Source organism: Elgaria multicarinata, chromosome 10 (assembly GCF_023053635.1).
Source record: "Elgaria multicarinata webbii isolate HBS135686 ecotype San Diego chromosome 10, rElgMul1.1.pri, whole genome shotgun sequence".
In the NCBI taxonomy this organism is placed as follows: Eukaryota; Metazoa; Chordata; class Lepidosauria; order Squamata; family Anguidae; genus Elgaria; species Elgaria multicarinata.
This window is the reverse complement of record NC_086180.1, coordinates 32,161,423-32,180,647: the sequence shown is the minus strand read 5'-3', so window position 1 is coordinate 32,180,647 and position 19,225 is coordinate 32,161,423. Positions and strand designations below refer to the sequence as shown.

Sequence of the window (19,225 nt, the reverse complement as noted above, 5' to 3'; positions counted from 1 at the left end):
AGGCTAAGAGTTAGTGGAAAGTTGAGTCCAGATCTTCCCAGAAAATTTTTATCAAAAGGTGAGAAACCTCTGAATCTACATAATCATTGCAAACATTGTGCTTTCCCACCATCGCCTATGCCACCTTTAGATATAGCCCTTACCATGGTGCACCCCACAGCCTCCTAATGGGGGCTGCCACACTGCAGAGAGGGAAGGACAGCCATATAAATCTGTCCCTTGTACAGAATCCCCCAGCTTCAAACTATGCCGCCTAGTGACTGAAGTAGGTATTGCAGACTTTAAACACATGGGCACATTTAGATAAATTAAAATTAATTAATGTGTTTTAAGAACTAAATAATCCCAAGGTGCTCACCCCTAGCTTCCCCTTAGTATGCATGCCAAGTATCAGGCATCTAGGCTTTACCATCTTGGGAGTTATGGTGCTCCAAGACAGACACACATTCACATTTATTATTATATATGTTTCTCCCCAGATATGTCATCAGACTCAGTCAACTGATTTTTAACAGATGGACATTTTCCTAGCTGCCCATTCTAATTGTGAATTTGAAGATGGCCGAAGCAGATGGCAAGATTTGTCTAATCATAAGCATCTATGGACCATATCTTGTGTCCTGTAAGGTCACCAGTACAGTACTTGCAAACCTGTCAGGGCATCTCCAGAAAACAAAAACAAGCACTCACACAATTTTTCTTAGAGACATTCTCACATTATTTATTTACAGTTCATTTTTCTGCCCACCATAGTCACTAGTGCCAATTTACCAACAATGCCACAATATCTGCATCCCCACATAATGAAAGCAAATGCCCTGTTGAAGGCATGTAATTAAAAAAAAAATTAAAAAAAAGATGAGGGATATTCATTTCAGTTTACAATCACTTAGTATCCACCCAACCCAACGCAACCCCATTCAACTTTAAAGCTCTTTGGAAGGGAAGGGAGAAGTTGTGTCATTCGTCACTAGTGACATCGTACCAACATCATTTATGCAACCTCATGCTATGCTGCATCCCTTTTTGCATGAGAGTAGAAATAAAAAGCAAAATGTTGCTGCTTTGAGCCCTAGGAAAATATGATTACTTCTCCACTAGGAACATGACCTTGAGGAAATACATCTAGACCTTTTGAAACAAATAAATGGTAATTGCGTATTTATTGTGCAAACAAAACAAGACAAGACAAAACACAAAACAAAAACACCCTATCATGTGAAATTATGTACCCTTTATTTCTAAACAGAAACAAATATTTGTACTTTGCTGCTACAGATTTACATGGCTATTCCTCCGGAATCCTGTGTAAATGTGCTTTGCCCTGGTAATTTACTAAATTTATGACACCTTTCAGTTTCAAGCATATGAAATTCTTTATCTCCATGGTATTAACAACAGAATCTCAATGATACAATAAAATAGACTAATAATGTACTGTGTTTTCTCAATTTCTGTTCCTTCAGTACACATATCACCATAGATACTAAGAGACTATAATCAACCCCAACACACCAAGAGATTTACAATAGCTAATCTCCTAGATTTATATTAGTGAAGAGTTACCAAAGCATTGGCTACTAATCATGAATTAAAATCCCCAATTCAGATATAGTTTTGCACTGCATCATATACATAGCCTGGAAAGCAGTGGTTGGAAATGTGGATGGAAATGAACACTGCTATTTGCATCATGTTGCGCAAGCAGAAATGCATCACTCACCACAGACCTGAATACCTGGTAGTGCCAAGCAGCATTACCAGGTAGCATTCATCAGGAAGGGCCATGGCTTAATGGTAGAGCATATATTTTGCATGTAGAATATCCCATGTTCAATTTTCAGCATCTCCAAGTAGGGCTGGAAAAAATCCTGGAGAACCATTGCCTGAAGAGCCATTGCCAGCCAGTGTCGACAGTACTGGACTACTTGGACAATTGGTCTGACTCAGGCCTCATCTACACCAAGCAGGATATTGCATTATGAAAGTGGCATGAAAGCAGTATAAAAAAGGCAGGTGCCACACCAAGCAGGATATGGCAGTATGAAAGCTGTCTATGGTATGTGTCAATGGGCCCCAGCAGTTGTCGGTGCACTTCCATACTGCTATAAAGCTGTAGTGTGGCTCCTGCCTTTTGCATACCGCTTTCATACCACTTTCATAGTGCAATATCCTGCTTGGTGTAGATGAGACCTCAGTATAAGGCTGTTTCCTATGTTCCTCTGCAGGTGAAAGCAAACAGGCAGGTCTTTTTTTATTCAAAATTCTTCCCTAGCACCGTTACATTAATGTTACAAATTGTTTTACAGAAGCCAGTAGTCCTCCTGTCTTTGTATCTTTCTGTGGGAAATTCCCCTTGGTATGCTATCAGAGGGAGTTCCGGCATGTAGCCAGGGAACTAGCTGCTGAGGTACTGCATTTGAGGCACCTCTTCCTCCTCCAGATAGTTTAACAGTTCTTTTAGTCCTGTCCTAACCCCACCACTTTTCATGCACTTCTCTTCATGGTTGGGTTGTCCTGGCCACTCCACCATTGCTCTGAAACTTGTTGGCCTAGGATCCTACTTCTGGGTTGGCCTGTGGCCTGTCAGCATCCACCAGTGATGTAATGTCCAGGAGCCACATTCCTCAGACAAGCCAGGTGGACTCCAACATGATGTGCAGATGGGGAGCACAATGCAACTGCATCCAGTGTGCATCTGTGGTTAATAAAAAGTGAGGGAGGAAGCAGCAGCCAGGCACCTCTCCACCGTGCCTGGGTCCAGCTCCAGCTCAGAGCCCCCTCCCTCCTGCTACCAACTGTCTCTGCAGAGGCCACCAGTGAGGGAGGAAGCAGCAGCCAGGCACCTCTCCACCATGCCTGGGTCCAGCTCCAGCTGAGAGCACCCCTCCCTCCTGCTGTCACCTGTAACTGCTGAACTTTCCAACTAAGATTGTAGTGCCTGAATTTGCTTTCCTTTTCCCCCTCCCCCTCCTCCCTCCCAATCCCCTTTCCTTTTGTGTCATGTCTTTTAGATTGTAAGCCTGTGGGCAGGGACTGTCAAGAAATACTTTTGTAAGCCGCCATGAGAGCCTTTTTTGGCTGAATGGCGGCATAAAGATCCTTAAATAAATAAAATAAATAAAAAATAAATAAATAATGCAGTGATAGAGACCATATATGGAGTCTACTTACCTACACAGATTCCCCCCTCCCGCTATTTCACATTCCTTTTGAAAAAATTAGAGATGACTGAGAATGATCTATACGTCTTGCTTGAGAGGATCAAAACCAGATTTTGTTTACTTTCCTGTAATGATTGCTTTCTGTATATTAGTTGAGAATTTCTATTTCTTTATTATTTAAACTACATTTCTAATGGTGGTACTTTTGTGCCCCATATATTCAAATGTAAGACAAACTGTCTTACATTTCTTCTCATGCCACCAATTCACAAGATGAGGCCCGTAGTTGAAAGTGAAAACTGTCCTTAATCCACCTTAACGTGTTTATCTCTTGCTGTGCGTAGATCATAGGGGTCAGCCAACACTTAAGGATCCTTGGAATGTCTTAACATGCTCCCTGGATTTGGCAAGGGAGATTCAGCCTTACGTCTAAGTCACATTAATTTTCAGGTTCTATGTTGAGAACTCAGATTATGTTACCCAAGTTCTCTGTTCATTTGTAGCCAGAAAATATATATATATTACATGACATCCAAAAATACGTCCTTGGTAGGTACTTAAAAACTCCATATTATCACCTCTCATGTTTAGAACAAAGGAGAGGAAATGTTTAGCTGTTATTGTACATTCAAACAACTGTTTGCATTTTAATGTATAGCCTTCTCAAAGCTACCTCGCAAATACCAATTAGCTCAGCTTTTGCAAATATGCAGTGCCCCCTTTATTTAAAATTAGTGAGAAAGGGTTAAATGGCATATTTAACTTAATTTAAAACAAAATCTGTTGCCAGCAATTTAACAACTCCTAAGCAGAACCTTTAAATAAACAACTGTCTAATGCTTTAGCCGTTAAAAAAAACTTTGACAATAATGCAGAAATAATATATTTAAATAACTGTGCACCCCAGCCTATTATCACTGGGATCTCAGGGTGGCATATAGATAAAATCAGAACAATATAAACATAAATAATTTACACAGCTAAAAATGTATTCAATCATTAACAATTAAAATCAATTAAAACTATGTGTAACCATGGAGAATTAAGTCCTTGAAGGCTTTGATAAAAAGCCATGTCTTAACTTGGCGCCGAAATGAAGCCAGTGTCGGCGCCAGTCAGGCCTCCAAAGGGAGGGTATTCCGCAAGCCAGTAAGAAGAATCAGAAACAGACTTAGGGTTGCACTGGTAAAATAGAGAGGGGTTTATCTCAGAGGGACGGTCTACCACTGAGTGTTTGTGGACCTATTAGCAAGAAAACAAAACAGAGCCACTCCAGAGAAGACTGGGAGGCAGCACAGCTTAAAAGTCTGTGTTGTTGTTGTTGTTGTTGTTGCCTTGGTCTTGGTAGATGCCAAAGCTGGAGGGACAGAAGTTGTAAGGCTAAGTTGCTGAGGCTGCCAGGAAGTTCAGCTGTCAGATGAGTGGCCACACAGAATTCCAAAAACGTGGTTGGGAGTGTATTTGGCAGTGAAACTGGAGGAAGGGGTGGGTATGTACATGAAGGAGACAGGAAAATATGGGACTATCATTTGATTCTTAGTCATTTGGTGGAGCGTTAGAAACCCAGTGCTCAGTGGATTATAGAGGGCAGGTTGAGTATGAGGACAGTAAGTTCAAGTGAACTAGGTACAGCTCTGCTTACCCCTGATGAAAACAGCCAGTTCGGATTGCGACTTGTATTTCACAAGAAAACATTTTTATCAGCTAAATTTTATGGCATACTCAGACAGCTGCTTGAATGCAAGTCATAAAACTGTTCTTTGTGAAATCAGAATGCCTTGTACTGGTTATCCTGTTACGTTTCAGGAAGGCAGAATTTTCCTCATAGCTGAGACATGGTGCAGAAGCTGCAGCAAGTGTATATGCAGCAGCTGAGGTGCTCACTGGAACACCTAGCTATGGTCACGTAACACCTGTGTTAAAAGAACAATAAGCCATGTACAAGCTTATGTTATTGTCATATAAAGCCCTAAACAACTTGGAACCAAGGTAACTAGCAGACTACCTTCCCTTCTACATACCCAGGCAACCTTTAAGATCAGCAGAGGACACCTTGCTGGTCATTTTAAAGGAAAAAGAATGTCGGCGTGAAGTACCCAAACGACGGGCCTTCTCTGTAGTGGCACCCACCATCTAGAAAACCTTCCCTCATGCAGTTTTCAAGAAAGAAAATGTGACATCTTTTAAATTCCTCCTAAAAAAGACACTTGTTCACCCAGGCTTTCCCTGGGCTGTTAAGTAAATTGCTGCTCCATTTTACTTTTCCTTAATTGTTTTACTGTAGTTGGAAGTGTTTTTAATGCTGTGTTTTAATGCTGTGTTTTAATATTGCTAACTGCTGAGAGATGTTATTGTTTTCAGCAGTATATAAATGCCACAAATAAATAATAAAAATTTATGCTTTACAGTTACAATTACAAAATTTATGCTTTACAGTTACAATTACAGTTCAAATACAGAACCTGCATTTGAAGAAAACTGAGGGCTCATCTACACCAGGCAGGATATTGCACTATGAAAGCAGTATATAAAAGGCAGGAGCCACACCAAGCAGGATATAGTGGTATGAAAGTGGTATATGGTATGTCTCAATGGGCCCCAACAGTTGTCAGTGCACCTCAATACCGCTATAAAGCAGTAGTGTGGCTCCTGCCTTTTATATATTACTTTCATAGTGGAATATAAGAGCCATGTGGTTGGTCACCACATTTCCATAATAAATTTCATAATAAATATCATTTCCATAATAAATGTTCATTCAATTATGCCTATGATATAAGAATATTCTGTGCAGTCAACACAGCTACAAAGACTTTGCTATGCCATGAAAAATACTAAATTGAGCTGTCCAAAGAAGAGCGAGTTGTAACAGAAAGATGAAGATGGAATAGAACAATGAAAATGAAATAATTATATCAACAGATGTCTCCAAAACTTCCAGATATAGATTCAAGGACAAGATTTAGGTATTATTATACCATATCATGTCTGGAAATATCTATGAGTGAGAGCCAGTAACTTTACACTGTACATAAACATACTAGGAAATTGTTTCAAAGTAACAATACATTGCCTTATAAGAGCAACAAAATTGCATAAAATATACAGTACAGTTGACACTGAAATGCAGAAAATGACAACCTGCCATAAATCATTTATTCAGCTCTCTAGCTTTTACTGACATTCATAGTAGTCCCAAGCTACATAATAAATATGGCCTAGTGGATAAGTGCCAACTTAATTTTATTAAATGAATGAAGTATTTGTGTGAACTGAGAAAGATTTGAACACTTTCTTGGCAAGAGGCACTACACATTAAAGGAGACATTGATAAGCCACTTGACCCGAGATAACGTAGTTTGCAATGTGTCCGATTCCCAAAGGTTGTTCTTGAAAACAGAAAAACATCAAACATTATGGTAAACATATGACTATAAATCTGCTGCAAACTATACATAAGAGACAATATCAAGAGAAGCTTCTTCTGTCGGAGTGAATTCAACTCATGTGAATCCAACCCAAAGGTTCTTTGATGTTAATTGATCTTATAGGAACTCTTTTCTATTCATGTTTAAATTGAGAAGGGATCAAACCCAAACATATCAGCTGGTCTGTGATACAGCAAGGAGGAATCCATGCAAGGATAAAGATTTTTGCTTATGGATCACCTCCTCCACTGCATATATGAGAGGCTGTGGGTGGGAGGAGGAGAAAGAACAACTACTGCATCCAGCAGCACAAAGAACACATGTGAAAGGGATCTAATCCAAGGAATTGTGTGTGCACCAGCAACAGCAAGTAGCCTTAATTTATCTTCAGATATTTTGCCTTCATGTCCCTTCAGCATCCTTGAAGCTCACCTTCTTACAAAGGCCTTAGCTAGACCTAAGGATTATCCCAGGCAAATGGAGGGGTCGTCCCTGCCTGTTCCCAGGATCCCCTGTGTGTCATTTGGATACACCGGGATGATCCCGGGATATAGGCCTGGTCTAGCCATGGCCAAAGTAGTAGTCAAGACTGTAGTGCAATGAACACCTTTGTAGCATGATATTGTTACTAGCTGACATTGTGTTATCACAGCAGGATGGATCAATACTACAATGACAAATTCATCATTGCAGCGCTGGGTAAAGCTTAGGCAATAAAGAAATTAGTTGGTTGAGGTTTTAATAAGCAGAGATGGACACAATGAAATAGGACTAAGAATAACTCACCTACATTTCATCTCGAGCCACCTCAGCCAGCAGACTGCCTCTACCTCACAGAAAATCTGTGCACTCAATAGACTGCATTATCTCATCTCAATGAAATACAGCACAGTCAGACTGTAGCCATGTCATATTAAAATGCTGATGTGGTAATAATGGCTAAAGCCACTCTGTACTAATATACTTATTCCAAACTGGAGGCAAATAGTTCCATCCAGTGAGTGTGTTTTTCATTATGAACTACCATTTATTCTACATCACTTAAATCAAAGGAAGCTCTTAGAATGAGTGAATATTTGTAAATTAGTAAAGTCAATACCCACTAGTTTATTTCTCTGTGTGTGTGTGTGTGTGTGTGTGTGTGTGTGTGTGTGTGTGTGTTTGCAAAGCTCTATGAAATCATGTAATAATGAATGGGCAGTATCCAATACTGCATTCTGGCTCAATCTGCTGCACAAGTGGGACCCAAAAGCTAGCGATTCAAAGAGCAACCCTGGGAAAAAACCATAAATGCTTGTTTCCAGATTGGGAAAAGTCAGCAGAACTTCCTTCTGCATTCTCCACTGACTTGCCCCATTCCAGAAATACGTGTTTCTGCTTGTTTCTGGTTCTCTTTTAAACTGCTAAGTCTCTGTTGCACTAGCAGTGGGTCCTGCTAGTGCATGGGCAGGCTTGGGTACTTCCCATTGTTTTTAACAATTTTTATGACATCTGTCTTGATAAGAAAACTCTGATTCAGTGGGTGGAATCATTCTTTATGTAATCTTTCTTTCTGTCCTTCTTTCTTTCACATTTCTATAGAAAATTATCCAAATAAATATTTCAAAACAACTATGTACATTTTAACTGAGATTATTATATTTTCCAAGTAACTCATATTTATCAGTGAAGAACATTTGTCACGTGAAAATAAGAAGGATAACTGGTTTTAACTACACCATCAAGAATGACTGCCATGGAACTAGGAGGAGCAAGTGAAATATGAAAGTTGTGTAGGTGGAGTTACAAACACACCATATGGATGCTAATATGAGATTACGTTGATGCAAAGTTGCATTTTGCAGCCATATATTACAAGGGAGTATTTGTACTTATACCAAAGAAGTTCTCCTTTTGAGAATGTCAGCATGAAATATGCAACATATAAATGTTTTACTGTGATTTCTACTCAGATTCTGTCAGATCAGCCATCTCACTACTACAACTACCACTAATAACACAGAAATTATTTGTATTGCCACAAGGTCCCATTCAGCTTAGACTACACTCAAATCTGCCTTTCTCAGTGCCTCATTTTTGTGATGAACATGAAACTACTTTCACAGTGAATGTGAGTACAATGGACTGAATCTAGATGCTAATGCACGGAGCAATGAATTATACATGCAAAAATATTATTTCATAACTGCTTTCCTTCTCCTGCTAGAGGCACCAAAGCTGTAGTCTTATGCACTGAGTTTCAACTAACACTGAGTTAGTCGAAACTCAGTGAGAACTATTTCCAAGTAAACACGCATTAGGCTGTTTAATACTGATATTCTAACACAATAATCACATGGAATATTTGTAAATCTCCATCTTAGTCATAGTAACTGCAAACATTGACAATGTGAGAGATCCCAGTGTAAGGACTCCCCCCCCATGTAATTTTGACTGTAAATCTCCTAAACGAGGGGAGATGTACTAACAAAACAATGCAGTTCATGAAAGGCAATTTATTGATCTTTTGGCACTCAACTGAGCTATCAGTATAGTCTCTCTTTTCAGAATGAAAATATAGTAAAATACCATCCTGCATTTTAGATGCAATTTATTTGGAGCCCCTCAGTTACTCTTTTTTTTTCCATCTTAGCTTTTTAGACACACATGTTCCAGGAGCTGCTTGCTCACTACCAGTACCCCTAACATTTGCCATTTTGGGCCACAGCAACACCTAAGGTTTATCCTGGGATCATCCAGGGTTCGCCCCTGCCTGAGCACTGGATCCCCTGTGTGTCACCTAGATGAACAGGTTTGACTCCTAGACGATCCAGGGATAAACCTTAGGTCTAGCTATGGCCTCAGTCTGCCTAACTGCAACTTAAAGACATAGATGCAGGTGTTCCAATGCTCAGCAATTCACCAAACAGTTTCAAAGTTCTGTTAAGTGGTCTTCTGCACAGTCGCTGTTTACAATCACATAGACCTAGCTTTCTCAGCTGTACTGTCTTTTCACTTACCAGTGCCTCTGGATCCTTACTCTCTCCATTGTTGCATCCATAGTAGTCTGGAATTTTATCCACATCTTGCATATTCCCTTGTACTCTCACACCCTTGTCCGTGTGACAAGTCTGGCAAACGGGTGCATTGCCCATATCAGTTGTCCCAATAACTCCCGCAAGTATGACTTTGCACTGCCCAGAATGCTCCAAACAGACAGATGACTTTCGACAATCCGGAAGGATATTGCGATATTCCTATGCTTTGCGCCCCTGAGCTCCCTTTGCCAGAGTTTTCTTTCTACTGGCTGGCCTGTGTCAAAGAGAAACCTCAGCAACTGCAGACAGCATTCAGTGACCATTTCCAATTCAGGCACTGCTTGTCTATTTTTACACCTACTAGGCCAGCTATGCATGTAAATTGAATGGGGAGGGGGGAAAGCTACATACAGGCAGCCTGACTAGTGCAGCGCTAAAGTCTGACTGTGTGAAATGCCTCCACATACAAGGGTTATTGAATTACCCAGCTGCATGCCTTTGAATGTTTTGATTTTCTCTCTCTCTCTCTCTCTACTGCTCACATTATCCCTTGGTGCTTGCCCAAAGCACTAAATTTCGAAATGCACCATGCTAACGCCTTTGTCGTTTCCAGGAGAGAAGGGAAAAACCCTTTCCATATAAAATGATTATTTCAAAATGCCAACTATTTGGTATTTACCATACAAATACTACCAAAAGATCTGGGGGCATTTTAAATAAAAACCCACATGGTATTTAATGTACAACAATTGGATATTTGTGTTCATACTGAATTTGCTTTGGATTAATGAGTCACATTTTCGTAGAATTATATTTAACATTTTGCAGAATTATGGCATTTGAGTGTAGAAGTAGCATTTGAGTATGGAAGTAGGGCTTTTTAAAAGAGTAGCTTCTGTTTAGTTTTTCTACTATTTGTGTATTCACTTTTAACCTTTTCTGAGAAAGAACACTGCACACTGCAAATATTAAAAGCAGAAAAATGGTACCTTGCTGATTACATACATCCAATTACATTTATAACTATAACAATATATCTAGAAAATACCAAATGCTTATATAAAAGCAAGTCCATTATTATTATTATTATTATTATTATTATTATTATTATTATTATTTATTACATTTATATACCGCCCCATAGCCAAAGCTCTCTGGGCAGTTTACAAAAGTTAAAAACAGTGAACATTAAAAATAAATATACAAAATTTAAAACCAAAATTTAAAACCATAAAAGCATAAAATACAAACAAAAACAGACAATATCCATTTAAATATAACTGCAGTGAATGAGTACTGATTTTATACAAAATTATTTCTCATTTTACACAAAATTATTTCTCATTTATTCAGCTATTTTCTTTTTGAAGATGGGAATTATATTCAGTACCCAGCTGTCAGCAGTCCAACATCTTTATTGCCCTATTGATTTTTAACCAGTTACTCTTCACATCTGCTAGGATTTATAATGAGATTGATGTGTTTTTCATCCTTTAGGAAGACTGAACTATATGAAATTTTCTCTCATGTTAATTATGTCAAGTTAATTAAAAATGGCTCCGTACTTCCCCAAATGTTCAACCTTTTAGTATTACAATCATTTATTATTTTAAAAAAACTTATTTTGATGTGGCTGCCTTATGTGCCATAAGAGTCTCTGTGATATGGAAGTTTTACAGATGACATATATTGGAATCCCTAATAGGCCTTACAATGTTCCAGCTATGGTGCATTACCTATAAGTCTCAGCCTGTATCTGTCATATTCAAGAAAAGCCGGGCCTAAAGAAAAGCAACCCTCTTTCCTTGCCCAATAAAGTGTCAGGCATGCCACATTTAATATTGGTTTGATGGGGTAGGTATGGAAATCTGAACCAGTTCCACCCTTCCATTCCCAAGCCTCTAATACGTGTTATTTCTTTGTATCATTGGGAGGAATTCATAGCACATCCACAAAAAGGAAGATGAAGAAACTTTCAAGGACCCGCAGAAGGTCAGAAAGGTACCAAAACGAATCAGACAGAGACACCATCAGTGCAGGGACCTGAGATAAGCAGTGTGAACTGAGATAGTGGGATTTCTCCCCAGATTTTCTTCTCTCCCACTGTGGGGATGTGGATGGGTGAGGGTGCGGGGAGGTCTACATGCTTCCTGCTGCTGCAAAAAGTACCAGTGTTGTATGAACAACAGAGGAAACAGGAAAAATAAAGAGCTTTGTTTACGAAGGAACCGAGTTGCAGATAGTGTCCTGCTCTGGCTGCAGCAGGCTCTAGAAGCAGTTCAGGTTATAACATAGGTGCTTTAAATCCAAGCCAAGGTCAGGGCACAGTCAGTCAAGAGGATCAGGCAAGAGGTCCAAACACGCTAAAAGAAGTCAGTACATTATGCAGCCCAGAAGGTCAAGAAACAGGGCATCAGGCAGCGACATGGTTCAGGAGACAAGGCACAAGGCAGGATGAACCACAGTTGTTGCAATGCTGGCTGATTTCTGATGCAGGCTTTTAATCCTGAAGCCTGCTGGACCCCACACAGAGCTCACCTGAAGTCATCAGAGAGCTCCCTTCAGAGCCCTACTCCTGAGGAGACCCTTTCTGCAGGTCATACTGGAGCCCTATTAGCCTGTCGCTTGAGGCACCAGGGGTCAGGGGGATGCTCAGCCTCTGTCTCAGAGGAAGAGTCCCTTTCTCCTGGCAGGGATGGCCCTGCAACTATCTCCCCCGAGGGCTCAGGCTCCTGTGGTTCTGATGGTCCCTGGTCTGGGGCTTTGGCTTCTGGGGTCTCTAGTTCCTCCTCTGAGGACTCCTCAAGTGGGGGCATGTCAGGTAGCTGCTTCTCTTCCTTTGGAACACCTGGGATATCAACATTTACATATGCAACTTCCTCTGAATAGGACATATTAAACTTCTTAGCACAACATGCCTATGACTTCATGTTGTATAGAGAACAGAGCTGCTTTTAATCTTGTTCTGCAAAATACAAGTCTAGTGACATGGCACAGCTCACTGTGTGTATAGCTCAGCTCTGCCAACTTTTATTTTATTTACCTCTGTCCTCAGTGTTAAGTATCATAAAAGGCTGCAGTTGGCAATCTCAAAGACTTGAAGGGTATTCTATAAATACAAAAGGTTAGTATGCTCATCATTGTTTCCTGTTAATGCAATTACACCTTCTCACATTCCATGTCTAACGAATAAGGTTTCCAAAAGTTTAAGTTAATTGTTAATCCTATCAAACCAAATTTAAATTTCTAGATTTGAAACAACAATCCCACAAATTCCTTTAATTTTAGACTGAAAACGTGTGTGTGTGTGTGTGTGTGGCAGAGGGATCTACACATTTCTTTGTGAAGGGAGTACCAAAGCAATAGTAGAAATTTGCAGAAGCAACAACCTTCAAGATTTTTCATATTCTTGCTCTTTTTGGATTAGAGTTTTGTTAAAAAGAGAAATCTCCTACATAAGAGATCTATGTCTAGCAACTTGTTCTCTTTGAAGAATTTTATTGCATTAAGAACATGTGCAAAATACACAACATACTTTTAAAGAATTCATAAATGGATACACTTATAAACCAGGAAACAAAGCCCATGGAGTCAGTTAGAATGATGCCCAACACTGATCAGCATGCATTCCTTGAGCTATACTAGAGTGATAAGCGAAGGGCTCCTGCAGCTTTAACTGTTGTGATGAAGAGGGAATTTCACCAGGTGCTGCATGCATATAAATGACACCTGCTGAAATTTCCTTTTCTATATAACTGTTAAAAGATACAGGAGCCCTGTCCTCCTTTCCATATGGTCACCCTACTTTTAGGACTATTCCAATCTGTGCAATTTAACAGCAGGTAGTAAATATTAATCAGTAATATAACTCTGGAGGTGAATTTGAAGCAACAACTAGAAATGGGTTTTGGAGTTAGAAAACTACAAACTGAATGACATAAACCGAACTTACTCAAAACTCTCCAAAGTTTAAAAAAGAGTCTCTCGTAGAACTAATCCAGGAAGTATGGCTTCATGACTAACCTTAAATGTTTTTCATTGGATTTGCCAGTTCTGGTTGCTCTCTAACAGTGTGATTTAGGGCGTCTTGCCATATGACTGTATTTACCTTCTTTGAAAGTTGACATTTGACTTCTTTTCATTCCAAATCTGATGCATGCTATGCATATTGATTTTGTACAACACAGAGTCAAAGATGAAAGGGTCAAACTGCTGAGAAAGGCATGCTTCAATATGGCAGGTGCGGAACATCACTTGGGATTTGACAGATCAAGAGAAACTATAAATCATTAAAGTACTGTGTAATCATCCAAGCCATAGAATTCATAAAAGCCCTAACAGGATTTGTCGTTCTTAAAAGAAAAAAAGTTTGATATTTTCTTATTTGTGCCATTTCATCACCGTTTAAAATTGTTAACAGAGAGATGCTGCTTGAGAACCTTTAACTAGTTATCGAACTGAGAAAACGTGGAAGGTGGTTTTGCTTATTTTGATTTGGCACTTAGCACTACAACCTATGCTGCTAAATCTATCCAAGAGCAAGACATATATATAGCACTACTGCCGCAAAATGAGGAAATAATAATAGTTTGCATTTACATAGTGGATTACAAGTATCCAAAGTGCTTTGCATATATAATATCAGAGTAGTTTTTAAACAGCTTAGTAAGGTAATGATATTGCAGATGGGTGCAGGGAGAGAATGTTGGTTACTCATGTTAGTTTGGAGATGAGATGAGATGGAAACCATGACATTTTCCACAGCATTTTAACTCACAGCTCACATTCTCAGTAGCTACACAAACTTGGTACATTTGAAATTAAAATACAAAGGAAAGCAATGGCAACATGGTTCCACACTACATGTCATGTCAAAGCTATTAAAAATCCATCTCTGTTAATTATTATTTTGAATCATATGCTTTAAAATTAAGATGTATATCTAAATATAGCAATTATTAAAATTGATATGTAATGTCAAATGATTTGGAATTATTAAAAATGCTTTGATTATATTTAAGAGCATGTTCATAAGTTGCATTTTTATAGCTATGATTTTCAAGTGTGTGAAACTGCTGCTCTCCTCTAATGTCAGCCATTTACCTAGCAATGGGAGCAAATCAGATAGAAAATATCTCATCACCTATTTCTGATTATGCAAACTAAGCTTAATTGTGCAATAGGCATTAAATCTTTGCTTTTTCCTTGACATATCCCAACTGGTCTTTTTGTGGGTGACAGTTCCCAAAATTTTCTATCTTCCTTCTTTGAGTTTTCCTTCAGAGAGGCTCAACAATTATGATCCAGAAAAGGTTTGGAGTCTGGTCCTTAACAGAACTGTTGATGGATTTGAGACAACAGTCGATGGTTGGTTATTTAACCTGGAGCACTGGTTGACACTTTTTCTGTGGAGATTTTTTGTAGAGAGCTGTGTTCTCTTATCCAAAAAACTGCAGTTTTTTGGATAAGAGAACACAGCTGTCTATGAAGACACTCTACAGAAAAAGTGTCAACCAGTGCTCTTGATGAAGAATCTCATGATCCGAAACATTGAGCATCCTTGAATTTTTGAATAAAAACTTTTGACAAATACTAGCCTACATTTTAGAACCAGAGCTAACCTCTTATTCCGCACCTTCCAGTGGTGCTCCTTTCTCCTTTTTTCCTTCATGGTTATTAACCCACAATGGGTTATCGTGTTGTGTGGAGGGAGTTTTTTTAGCCAAGGTTTGCTTATTTGGCCAAAACCCCCAAAACAAATAACCAACACTGTGCAAAGTTGGTTATTTGAAACACCATTGGTTATCATGTTGTGTGGAGCAACCATTGGTTATTTCCTCAGCCACAGAAGGCAAGAGTGGTCAAAGTGATGGCTGCCGCTCTAGTCCAGCTGGCAGGATAGACTTTTGGCAGCAATGGCTGATGGGATACTAGTGGGATGACTGAGGGGGGAAGAGAGCGGGGGTTGAGTGAGCCAACTCAACATGGACTAATAGTCAAATGAATGCTGATTCTCATCCACACCACGGCTGATTATCATGTTGTGTGAGGAGCACCCCCTAAACAGCTGTTGAGTTGATTATTTAATTATTTATTTTTGCATTTGTATCCCACAATTTTTTCTCCAAGGAATCCAAGGCAGTGTACATAATCCTCCTCTCCACTTTATCCTCACAACAACAACCGTCTGAGGTAGGTTGGGCTGACAGTTTGTGACTGGTCCAAAGTCACCCAGTGGGTTTCCATGGCCGAGTGCATCCTAGAACCTGGATCTCCTGACTCCCACTCCAACACTTTAGCCACTACACCACACTGGCTCTCACTATTGACAATTGTGTTGTCTGAACACAGCTGGTAACAACATAAGATGCAAGCCTGGCACTTTACATTGTAAAAGTCACCAACTTTGATATGCTCGACATGTTCTCTGGTCGCATATTCTGAATACTGACCCACTTCATTTTTAAGTAACATTCGTAAATGCAGATAATGGTAGGATGAAATGACAATCTAGAGCATAAGGCTACTAGCCTTACTACCCATTAAACACTCAACCAATTAGAAATACTTATTCTTAGCTATCTTTTAAAAACAATCACCAGAAGGCTCTTCCTATATGCTGAATTGTTCAGGGCATTAATCATAATAATCCCCTCTTACGAGTACTAGAGACAGAGAAAGCTTTTAATCCAAGACATACCATATGTTGCTATATCCAACATAACAATATAAAAATAAACAAATCATTCCATTAATCATTGTAGACCCCTGCAATAAGATAGGGGCAATGGGTATGTGTACATATTCATGTAGTGAAACTGTTTCAAAATCATAAGGTCTAAACAAAATGTCAATCTTAAAATAAATTTAATTTTGTAATAAATATAGGCAACCAAAAAGAGGGGGGTAGCCCAACACAACAAAATCACTAAAATTAAGAGAAAAAAAGGAAATAATAATAAATGAAACTCACTTATTACAGTCCACATTATATAACAGATGAGTTGATTTTCAGAACCCTTATGTCAGCCAAAAGACTTATACTATCACATTGGAAGGAGAAATCCACACCTCCCATAATGCAATGGATCAAGGACCTAATAACATTATCAACTTTTGAACGCATGTTATATAGGCAACTTGCAAGTGGATAAATATCTGGTCTGCTTTTCTTGAGACCTTTGTATAACTCTCCCCCCTTTTTTTAATGAACGGTACACATTATGGAAATTGACGATAATCCTATATATTTAATGCATTTTCCCAATTTTCACAAAGTATTTTCTATTTCACCAATATTCACAATAAAAGATTTTTTAAAAATAAAGAAAGAAATAAACAAACATGTTATCATTTTAAAAAAATAACAGATGAGTTGTGGGACAGCAGGACATGGTTCTGTGAGGAGGAGGCTGGAAGAATTAACAGAATGCTGTATTAGATGAACCCTTGGTCTTATTCAGCATGGCTCTTATTTTCTTAGATTCCTCTTCCATTCTCAATCAAGCAGTTTGTTGTTTCAACTGAACCAGAACAGTAGTTAGTTTTAAGTTAACCATGACTTATTGTAACAAGCCCAGATCACATTTTGACCTTGGGTTGTTCAGATAAACCACAGTTTAAATTGATCAGTTTGTTCTACTTTGGGTGAAACAACAAACTGCAGTTAACTGAACATGAATGTGCATGCTCCCATTCTTTTCCTCAGAGCTATGCCAGAAAGGAAGAGGATAAAATACTATATAAGACCAAAGCTTGTTCACACAGCACTAAATTATGATTTGGTATTACATCTTAATGCACTATTAGAGTAAAATAGCATGTGAAGAGGATTAGTAACTATCGAAAGAGTAGCAATAACAGGTATAGCTCAGCTCCTAAAGAAATGATAGAAGTCAGAGTGACATAAAGAACTAGCACAGTGCATGAAGCAAGTAATGAAAGACATAACAAGGCATCAAAATGTGCAAATGCTTGAAGTTCAGCTATTCATTCAAAAGGACAATACGTTAGATGCTTCATAATTAGACATTCAGGTAAAAATGTAATGATTATTTACCATACATAGTGTGCAACCCTATGCATATTTACTCGGAAGTGAGTCTCACTGTGTTCAATGGGACTTACTTTCTAGTAAGTGTGTTTAGTATTGCAACCTTAGATCTAACAGACTGAAATGATTCAAAAATATGGCCATGATGGCTAGAATGCTGAGGGCACCAGGTTGGGGGAAGGCCACTTTATATTACTCTGCAGCAGAAACACTCTAGTTCCCTTGAATGGCACGCAAGTTCTCTTTAACAATTCCTGTTCTTAAGTTGATACAACAAAATTTCTGTGACTTTTATTTATTTTTTAGAATTGGGTTCATTTTATTTATTTATTTATTTATTTTATTACATTTTTATACCACCCAATAGCCGAAGCTCTCTGGGCAGTTCTCAAAAATTAAAACCATAATAAAACAACCAACAGGTTAAAAGCACAATTACAAAATACTGTATAAAAAGCACAACCAGATAAAACCACGCAGCAAAATTGATATAAGATTAAAATACAGAGTTAGAACAGTAAAATTTAACTTTAAGTTAAAATTAAGTGTTAAAATACTGAGAGAGAAAAAAGGTCTTCAGCTGGCGATGAAAGGAGTACAGTGTAGGCGCCAGGCTGACCTCTCTGTGGAGCTCATTCCACAACCAGGGTGCCACAGCGGAGAAAGCCCTCCTTCTAGTAGCCACCTGCCTCACTTCCTTTGGCAGGGGCTCACGGAGAAGGGCCCCTGTAGATGATCTTAAGGTCCAGGCAGGTACATATGGGAGGAGGCGTTCCTTCAAATAACCTGGCCCCAAACCGTTTAGGGCTTTAAATGTCAATACCAGCACTTTGAATCGGGCCCGGACCTGGACTGGCAGCCAATGAAGTTGTAAAAGGACTGGCGGAATGTGATCTCGCCAGCCAGTCCCTGTTAGTAAACGGGCTGCCCTGTTTTGTACCAGCTGAAGTTTCCGGACTGTTTCAAAGGCAGCCCCACGTATAACACATTGCAGTAATCCAAACGAGAGGTTATCAGAGCATGGATAACTGTAGCTAAGCTATCTCTGTCCAGATAAGGGCGCAGTTGGTATATCAACCTAAGCTGATAAAAGGTGCTCTTTGCCACTGAGTTCACCTGTGCCTCAAGTGACAGTTCTGGATCCAAGAGCACCCCCAAACTACGGACCCGATCCTTTAGGGAGAGTGCAACCCCATCCAGGACAGGGCAAACATCAGTACCTCCGTCTTGTCTGGATTGAGTCTCAGTTTGTTAGCCCTCATCCAGTCCGTTACCGTGCCCAGGCACTGGTTCAGAACAGTCACTGCCTCACCTGGGTTTGATGAAAAGGAAAGGTAGAGCTGGATATCATCCGCATATTGATGACACCTCAGTCCACATCTCTGGATAACCTCCCCCAGCGGCTTCATGTATATGTTAAACAGCATAGGGGATAAGATAGAGCCCAGTGGAACCCCATGGCTTAGGAGCCACGGCACAGAGCAATAATTCCCCAGCACCACCTTCTGGAATCGGCCATCCAAGTAGCAGCGGAATCACTGCAACGCAGTACCTCCAACTCCC

The 19,225-nt window shown here is 39.4% G+C and overlaps 1 protein-coding gene across 1 annotated transcript in view; it reads right to left on the bottom strand.

Annotated features, from left to right (window-relative positions):
* ANK2 (ankyrin 2) overlaps positions 1 to 10,491 on the bottom strand; it is a 169,248-nt gene extending 158,757 nt beyond the window's left edge. The window contains exon 1 of the mRNA XM_063136104.1: positions 9,592 to 10,491. Within this exon, the coding sequence (XP_062992174.1) occupies positions 9,592 to 9,726 (135 nt within the window). The 5' untranslated portion in view covers positions 9,727 to 10,491. The remainder of the gene's footprint in view (positions 1 to 9,591) is intronic.
* Positions 10,492 to 19,225: the final 8,734 nt, after the last annotated feature.